The 9,825-nt window shown below is 36.9% G+C and overlaps 2 protein-coding genes across 2 annotated transcripts in view; both read left to right on the top strand.

Annotated features, from left to right (window-relative positions):
- Window positions 1-1,331: 1,331 nt before the first annotated feature.
- LOC139774568 (ankyrin repeat and MYND domain-containing protein 2) lies at window positions 1,332-3,534 on the top strand. The gene is made up of 3 exons (XM_071709960.1): window positions 1,332-1,555; window positions 1,804-2,181; window positions 2,312-3,534. Exons 1-3 carry the CDS (start codon window positions 1,355-1,357, stop codon window positions 2,954-2,956), a joined length of 1,224 nt encoding a protein of 407 aa, XP_071566061.1. The 5' UTR covers window positions 1,332-1,354; the 3' UTR covers window positions 2,957-3,534.
- Window positions 3,535-3,848: 314 nt separating this feature from the next.
- The window catches only part of LOC139774569 (phospholipase A1), a 10,150-nt gene continuing 4,173 nt past the window's right edge, over window positions 3,849-9,825 (top strand). The window contains exon 1 of the mRNA XM_071709961.1: window positions 3,849-9,124. Within this exon, the coding sequence (XP_071566062.1) occupies window positions 8,797-9,124 (328 nt within the window). The 5' untranslated portion in view covers window positions 3,849-8,796. The remainder of the gene's footprint in view (window positions 9,125-9,825) is intronic.

Raw genomic sequence — 9,825 nt, 5'->3', positions numbered from 1 at the left:
AAAGTTTTTTGAAGCTGTCCCATTGAATAAAGTTAGTGTAGAATGCTAAATATGGAAAATAAAAAAATATTTATTTCTTTTAATATATCTCAAGTTTAAGAATGGTAATCTGTCTCTCTTGACTTGATGTGATAGTTTCTCTGATCGAAATTAAGACAGATAGATAAAGGCACAAAGGAACTATAAATTAAGCTTATATATATATATTTCGAAAATTATTGCAGCTTGGAAAAACTGAGTTTCCATCAATTCCTTTTAAATCCCTCATGTGTGTAGCGTTTTATGAACTACGATAATATTTCACGATTCTTCGTTTCACTCGTATTTCTTATCATGTGTTAGCTCGACGTAATAACGCGTTTCCGCTGAAGAGTGTGACGAACGGACACTTTAAACCGCCCACCATGTTTATTCAATTCTCATAGAAGCAGAGAAGAAGCCGCGCCGCTCTTTACGCCGTAAATGGCGTAATCGCGCGACTTGCCACGCCGCGTATTAAGCGTAATTGAAATTATCTCCTAACTAAAAATTGTCGTTAATTAACAAACCGCGCTTGTTACTGCTTTCGTTGATTTATTTTTGTTGATCGCAGTTGCAGATTGTTTTCGCGGAGCATGGAAGAAAGAATAACACAAACATCATAATCTTCTTTCTTCAATTCTCTTTTTTTAAATCCTTTGTTAATTAAATCTGATAATTGATAGGAGAATTTAAACTCAGCCGACATTTACAGCTTAAATCTGAATTTAGACAGAAAGAGAATTCTATTGCAATTATTGACATTTTTTTTAAACTTTTCTTTCAATTTTAATTGCTCATGATTGTGGAATAATCAACGCGAGTTTCAAATAATAATAATAACAATTGCTCTCTATTTTAAATGTTATATATTAATTATTAATAAAAGAATTATCATGTAATTATTTATAGCTATTATTATTACTTCAGACTGATAACAAAAAAGTGAATTTTTTAAATCTACTAAACAGAAATGTTAAAAATATCAACCTTATTCAAATATTCCTTAATTATTTCTTTGCGCATGTGCAGAACAACTTCAATCGAATCCTGCGGCCAACTTCACAGCTATTCTACGGCCGCCAATTGTTAAAAGAGACTTGAATCTTTTTATTTGAATATATATCCTTGTCAAACGTAAAACGGTGATTTTGATAAAAATTTGTTCAAATAACGCGTTCAAAATCGTATCCGCGCAAAAATGAATAAAACCTGAGCGTTCATTAAAAGAAAAAAAGATCATAATTTCGTAATAGCTCAGCGGATATTTTTGGATTGATCGATAAAGAACAGGCTTTACCGGGTTCTACGTTCTACGAGAGCGACACACAACAATATGGCGCCTGTTACGGAGGATCCCGCGGACTTTCAGAGGGAGATTATCGAGAGAATCAGCAAGAATGAGGTGTGCGAGCTCAAGACGTTGCTGTCGCAGAGGAAGGTTAAGATAGATTTTGTCGATGAGAACCGCATGAGCCCGCTCCAGCACGCCTGTTACAAGGGAAACATGGAAATCGTGCAGCTCCTCCTCGATCAAGTAGGTTATGTTGACTGTGCTGATGCTCTTCACGCCAACAGAGTTACGCCTCAAGATTAATCTGTTATAAATTTAAGTACGCCCAAACGAGTGTTCATATGATTCCCTCGTGATAGATTCGCGTATCTTGCTTGCGAAGAATTTATTTTACCTATAAATATTATCTACGATATTGATATCATGTTTGTTGAGTGACGTCTGAAAGATTAGCATAGTTAACGTGTATGAGAATTGTCTATTTGTTCCAGGGTGCTGACGTGAACATGTGTCGACACGAACACGGTTATACCGCTCTTCATTTCGCCGCTTTGAGCGGAAACGCCGAGCTATGTCACCTCCTGATGTCGCACGGAGCGCGCTTGACAGCGATGAACAGCGTGGGCCGGACGGCCGCGCAGATGGCGGCATTTGTTGGAAATCACAACTGCGTGGCGACAATCAATAACTTTATCCCGAAGGCTGATATAGATTATTATATTAAACCGCAGGGCTTACAGACCGAGCCCATGCTGCCGCCGCATCTAGCTGATTATTTCCATAAGTTCATAATGCAAGTCAACATGAATCCTGTACGCGTGTGCATGAATTTACAGAGACTTCCCGCACTTCTGGAAAATGCAACAAAAGTAAGACACAATATATATGAGGATAAGTTGATAATTGAACAAAATTAATATATTTGATGCACTAAAATATTTCTTTTATACAAGGAGGAAACAAGTCTATTTATATTCCCCTTGTTATTCTTTTTTTTAGGTACAAAAAGTATTAGAATCCATGCGCTATAAAGAAATGATGCGAGGCGCTGAGATAAATGAAGTAATGGCCTTCAAGTACCATTACCTGAGTTGCATTGTGGCCGAGGTGTTGAAAAGTCAGAAGCGCCAAGAAGCTATGAAGGCGGAGAAAGGCGAGAAGGGGAACGAGGAGGGCGAGGAAAAGAAGTCCGACACAGTGGAACTCTTGATACGAAGATTCCTGAAGTGCAGCAAGAACGATAGCTTACCGGAGTATCAGGAGGCACTTTTGAGGGAATCCGTGAGAGAGTTCCCATTCAGGGAAAGCACAATTTTCCGTCAGATGGTCGCTACATTGGCCAGTACAGATCCGCCGTCCGCCGTTTCCGTTATCGCTGCTGCGATTAATGGGCAACGTGGCTTCTTCGATAACGCCCAGACTTGCGTGACCTGCGGCGAGGACAAAGCCACGAAAAAGTGTAGCAAATGCAAAGCGGTGCAATACTGCGACAGAGAATGTCAGAGATTGCACTGGTTCATGCACAAAAAGGCGTGCGCCAGATTGGGTCAGTCCCCGGCAAACAACGGAAAGCTCACGGATGCAGATAAAGAACAGATCAGCAATGCCGTCGGCTCCAGGCTACAAAACCTAACTGTTGAATAAATATGTAATGTGTACAGATTTAATGTTGGCAGGTCCAATTTTTTTGGAGTGCGTTATATCCGCGGATGTTTATCTTTTCCTGTATATAGCCGTTCTACTAGAATTGACGGATCTCCGTATGATTATGCCTATCATATCTGTGGAAGCTAACATTACGCCACTATTATTGTGTAAGTAAATATTATTGAAAATGTGTAAATTTTTGTTGTTTAGTCAATCACGCGTTTGTATCGATATTTCGTTCTTTCGACTTCTCAATCGTTGACAATCGGTTAAGAAAACTTCAGCATGGAGAAACTGAATCAAATTATAATAAGTTTTTAATTGTACAAAAATATTGAGTTTTTTTTTATTGCTATACGCGACTCTCTGAGCTCCCGGACTTTTGTGAACTGACTGACTTTTATATAGTTTCATACTTCCTTCTCGGACAATGAAATTGCCAAATATATTTATAAGTTACTATTATTCTTGATGTGTACGTGCACTCAGTTAAACATATTTGTCAATATTTTAGAGCTATGTTCACCTTCATTGTGATCTGTCGAAATAAAGCACATTTACTTACAAGCTTACAACCGATATAATGTGACAGTTGCATCATCTTCTCTAGTATATTGCCGTTAATTTATCGAGTGCTGCACGAACATTTACATTAATCAATAAATTATCTTCTGTTAATGTTGCTCTTGTCAACAAAATTAATAATAAAATTCGGTCTGAAATGCCGGAATAAATTACATTTATCGAGATTAATGTTTCAATCACATTAAAAAAAACAGAATCTATATTATTACATAAATTTTATTTTATGTTAGACATCTTATATACATTTTGTTTTCACGTAATGTTGCTCTTGTCAATAAAATTATTAATAAAATTCAATCTGAAGTACCGAAATAAATTATATTTATGGAGATTACTCGTTACAATCACATTTAAAAAAAAACAATTTATATGTTATTACATAAATTTTATTTTATATCAGACACCTCAGACACATATTGCGATAGTACTTTGCTATCTACCGATAATGGAAAATTACGTGTTCACGACTTTCAAACGTACGCGCAAATATTTCCTTAAAAGCAATTTCTCAACGCAAACGATCGCGTCTTTCACGCCCAACTTCGACAATTTTTCCAATTTGTTCCAAGATTCAAATTCAATTGGCGGGACTTTCTCCCCGCGCTAAATCGCGCGGACGTCTATGAGACTTCAAACTTTCACCTCAAACAGTGAATCCAATCATTGCGTTTCGCGTTGCACAAATATTACAACAGTCGTTTTCGGCGGTACACACGTATGTCGTCGTATCCGTAATAATACACGATTGCCTCGTAATTCCTGTTATCTGTGAATGAAAAAGATGGATGACATACGAGATTTTCTAAAATAATACATCAAGATGTAATGTGCCTCTTTCAATCAATTTAACAATAATAGCAATTTCATTACGTATAGCACATACAAAATAAACCAAGTATCTATAATTAGCAACACATAAAATATAATGCAAAAATTCAATATCAAAAAATTTTTTAGAAGAGATTTGATGAACAATATTATTTTCTATCATGTGTTTCTATCAACGTTAAATATTTTGGTAATAAGTGTATTAGTCTTTTAAATGTACACGGTCCATTTTAATTGTGCACCTCGAATATCTTCTAAATGACGCATTTTCGTGGAAAATGTTTTAGACAAAATTTATTTGGTTCTGAGGGGGCCATAAAAAACTACTATTTTGACCTTTGTTGGAAGGTTGGAAGATAATCCCAACCTTGGTTTCACCTTGGTTTCTTTTAATAGAAATCCATATTTTTACGGCACATTCTTGTAGCCGACGTTGAGACATTTTCGAAACATTAATTACAGACCCTTTTCCAATGAAAACTTCCTAAATTATGAATCTTTAAACTTTAAGTATTGCCAGCATTTGTAGCATTACCCAAGATGTATGCGGAGATTACTTAAAATTTTCCACTGTTAGATAAAAAGACGAAAAGATGAAATGGCAGATTACCAATGAACGAGATTGTTGATCCTTTGTTCCTTTGATTGCTAGTTCTTGGCGAAAGTCGGTAAAATTATTCCAGAGCGGCATAACTCTTTACTGAGTTTGTTTTCCACAACATTCCTGACCGAAGAACGATCTATCAATATCGCAAGTTCTTTTTTTTTCTCGTAATTTTTGTTCAATTTGTAACCATGCAGTATTCCGAAAACGATGTCTCGATGTTGGCTACAAGAACATATAAAGAATATGTAGTTCCCATTTAAGGAAACCAAGGTGACGTTGTGATCTTAACGCTTTCATTCAAGCTCAAACAAACAGTAGTTTTCTATTATAGTCTCCTCAAAACCAAACAAATTTTGTCTGAAACATTGGCCACGAAAATGCATCCTTTACAAGATATTCGAGGTGTGAAATTAAAATGGAACATCCTCTATATTATCTCAAATGGAAATAAGAGATGATAAAATTGGAAAGAGAAAAGACAATATTTTTTTTCATATTCTATTTCAATTCGAAATTTCATCTGTTTGCAATCCTGACGATTTATTGATAACAAAAAGAAGACCTTTTTTCTCTCTTTCAATTACATTTAGTTCAAGCGCCATCAATACCTCACAGTTTTATTTAGAAAAAAATGAAACAATCAGAGAACACGCCTGCGAATTTTTGCTTACTGTGAAAAATTCTTTGTTATGAAAAATTATTATTTATGTTTTCCGTAATTACTATTCCTTTTATAACTGTTTTACAGAATGGTCAAAATTTATAATGCAAAAACATCATGAAGATTACATTACTTAGATTTACCGCAACGCGTGTTAAACTATTTGATTCGATAAGCTTTCACTTTTCATGGAATTACATGACAACGTGTAAATCTCGTGGTACAGTTATTGAACAAAATGAGAAAGTCGTTTTCTCTCTGTCTCTCTCTCTCTCTCTCTCTCTCTCTCTCTCTTATGGTAATATATGAGGCACTAATTTTGAAAGTGGTTTCAATGACACGCATATGTAGAATGAGTCTGTTAAACTGAATGAATCAGAATCATCTTCTTATTAACCACGAATACTAGAGCAAAGTTAAGCCATATTTGATCTTTTCTCATAAAAAATTCACTAAGATTAGGAAAACATCGTTTGTTAGATTATTTTTTAACTTCGTTATCACATACTTTAAATAAAAATTAAACCTGAAGCTAAGTTTAAAAAGGAAACACTTTAGTTAGTTAAAGTTTATGCTTTATTTAAAAGTTAGCTATATAACAAGATTTTTTAACTTCGGCGTTTAACTTCAATATTTTAACAATTAAACCTGACGCTAAGCTTCCATTTAAATAGTAAACGTTTTAGTTAATTAAATCTTACACAACTAGCTAGCTACGGCAAGTTTTTGCAACTTCGAGCGTTTTTTAACTTGGATATTTTAACAATTAAACCTGAAATTAAGTTCCTATTTACAAAAGGAACACTTTAGTTAGTTAAAGTTTACACTTTATTTGAAAGCTAGCCGTACAGCAAGATTTTATCTTTTCACATTCTCACGTGATGATTCGCAAGAATTTCTTTCAAATTATTCCAAATTTAAACTTATTCCTATCGATGCCGCGATAATAAATCTTTTGTTTTAAAACGCTAGTTATCCGCTAGTTAGATTCGTGGCAGATGGTTCCGAAACATAGTGCATATACATATATATAGGTATATATGCAAAGCAGTCATTCTCTCTCCTGTGAGGCCTCAAACGGACGTGAAATGATACCGTTGTCACTTACTTACCGTTGTGCATTTGATGTATCGAACTTGACTTCGTGGCGGAGAGAACGTGACATGCGTTGAAATATATTTCTCGTCGATATCAGCAGCGGAGGCTCCCGTCTTCGGCACTTCCGCCGTACGGTGTTGCTCAATCAGTTCGCTTCAGCTGTCACGAACGTGTAATTTAGAATTTTATTTGCTTTTATATAATGAATTATACACCTATTTCTCTCTTGTTTTGTTCTTATTGCGTCACCGCGACAAATGATTGAACCGCTCGTTACTACTGTTTATTACGTTACACGCTTACTTTGTGCGTTTGACCGACAAATTCACATCTAATCATCCGACGCGACGGTATCGCGCGTGTTTACCTCACGTGTTACCATTTATGCATGGAAAATAAGATTCTGTGGCGTGCGCGTATTCGATATTTTTATATCTTCGCATCTCTCTTCAAACAAATGGGTTACGCGTGAACTCGTAGGACATGCATTCGGAATCAGGGAATAAAGACGGGAATATACGTAAACGATATGTCGTTCTCTGCTTTCGAACGAGAGGAGAAACATGCTCGAAAACAGGACATTCGAGGTCCATTCGGATTGAACTTTTCGGAGACTTTCACTCAACGCTTTGCGTATCGATATTGTAATTATTACAAAACGTTTTATTAAGCAATATTGAGTATACCTTTCCAATACGAAATTTATCTTGTTTAAATTTTTGATTTATTTTGTCGCAAACTCACCTGATCGCCGTGCGTGCATTATGCATGATGTACACCCTTGTTTTTCTCAGATATTAATAAGGGGTCATAATTTAAAGCGGTATTCGTTGGGCAATGCGAATTGGCGTGCCCAAATGTTAAGCCAAATAACCACATTATTTATAAAAAGCTGCTGCTACGTGACGTGTCATTTCTTCTTTTTCAGTATGACGAAACTGTATTACGTCGATTGGTCTTAATATTATATAAATTGGTCTCAGGGTCAAGTTTTCGGTTAGTTCTGGAAGAACTGCAAGAATGATATATATCTAGTTCTTTAGCCCACTTCCCATAAATGTAAACAATCTTATGCGAGCACTCTCTTTTCCCAAAACAGAAGAAAGGGTGTGGGACATTCGAAGGCCACTGTACAACGTTACATGTATTATGTATCTGTGCGCCTTGTAATAAAAAATGAAAGAATCTTTTTTTATATGTATTGTCTATTCTATTTAAAATTCAGTCATAAAATGCGAACGTTAGATTTTTGTCCGTAAATTTTTTAAGAAATACAAAATACAGGATATCTGAAGCACGCATAACCGGCATAACAATACACACATTATGCGTACTGATGCCTTGTAATAAAAAAATATACATTACATATATATATAAAAGATTCTTTTATATTTTTTATATATATTTCGAGAAAGTATATTTTTTATATATTTCTTTCATATTTCGTGTTTCTGTTTCAAATTCAATCATGGAAATTCTTTAACGAAACGAATGTCAACTTCTTCTGTCAATTTCTTAAGAAACGCAAAACACCTTATATACTGTATTTAACATTTCTCATGTGGACGCAATATCCGTTAGACGCCGATCCACATGAATATTTATAAATCTTCCTAATATACTTTCATAACGATTACTCTTATCTACGTGCGCGGAAATTGGTCAACAGGATCTATGTCATCGAAATCAGGGTCGAAGGTTGGGGGACCTCTTCTCGCACGGTATGCGTGCTCCGGCGAAAGGATCTCATCTCCGTTTAATAATGAACGGCATTCATTCAAGAAGCCGAGAAGAGATATGATACCCCTTGATCATAATGTACCATAACGTACGATATAGTCATCCGGCGAGCGCGAACTACGCAGGTGGGGAAGGTAAGGTCCCCGAGGAAGGGAGACCGTGAAGAACAAAACGGTATCCCGGGTGGCGACGATTCGGCGACGAAGTCACCGCGGAACGACCGCGTCGCTCAGTTCCTGAAGCGTGGGCGCGAGGCACGCATCGACAAACACCCGCGAAGACAACCCCCCGCCTCTTCCCCCCCCACCCCTCGGCGAGATGCACGTGCCCGTGGCGTTGACGGTCCTCGCGGCGTCGTTCCTGATTACGCGGGTCTGCACCCACATAATCGCGTGGCGAGAAACGAGGAGGGAAGGACCGATACGGGACGCGATCGAGAGCGGAGCCGCCGCCGAGTACAACAAGGACGACTGCGTCTGGAGGCGAGGAAACGACCGTGACGTTTGCCCGGATCCGGACGTGCACGTGTACCTGTACACGCCGGGCCGTCCGCGACGCCTGCTCGACCCCCTGGAGCAGTCGGACTGGCTCCGGCAGGATTACGAACCCACCAAGGACAGCGCGATCCTGATTCACGGATACGCAGGTGACTCTCTCGGAGTCTGTGTGTTTCGACCTGAAATTTTATCCCGGGAAATATTGGGGATTGTCGCTCGACGGAACAATTTGGAATGTATATTCGGAATTGTCTTTTTATTATCAGATGTCGAGTAGGGTGAATTTGTGTGTGCTCAGAAATAAAATAAAATATAAAAATTCTCTATATTATACAATGATGAAAATCACTATTTTAAAAAGAATGTTTATTAGCATCAAAAGTTACATCGGTTGAGAAGGATGAAAAACGACGGTCAAAACGCCGTGACGGTTATAATTGATAAATATGGTCAGTTAGGTCAAATAAAAAATCTTTATTGTTAATTATTTACTGACAGCGTAAAAGTTTCTGATTTGATTTAAAATGAAAATGGATATATGATATATCATGAAAGTAAATAGTCTCTCTGTGCGATTTGACTGGATTTCGTTTCGATTTAGCTAAATATTAGTTGTGGGATTTTTTACTTTTTTTCCACAAAAGTGAACGTGTTTGAAATATATAGTCAGATTCTAAAACGAGAAACTATTTTCCAAGAAACTGAATAAAATTTTCGAAAACTTATACTCCGGTGCTGAAAATGGAATGCGAAACGAACGAGGAGCGTTCTATTCGAAGATCGAAGGGCATTCAAATTTTTCCACGCGCTTGTTAAAGGTCACCTAAAAAGGCGACGTCTTTTAAACAGC

This window comes from Temnothorax nylanderi, unplaced genomic scaffold (genome assembly GCF_030848795.1).
Source record: "Temnothorax nylanderi isolate EJ_2023f unplaced genomic scaffold, tnyl_v1.0 TNYL_tig0083_pilon, whole genome shotgun sequence".
NCBI classification, from domain to species: Eukaryota; Metazoa; Arthropoda; class Insecta; order Hymenoptera; family Formicidae; genus Temnothorax; species Temnothorax nylanderi.
The sequence above is the reverse complement of the archived record's forward strand: the minus strand, read 5'-3'. Positions and strand labels throughout refer to the sequence as shown.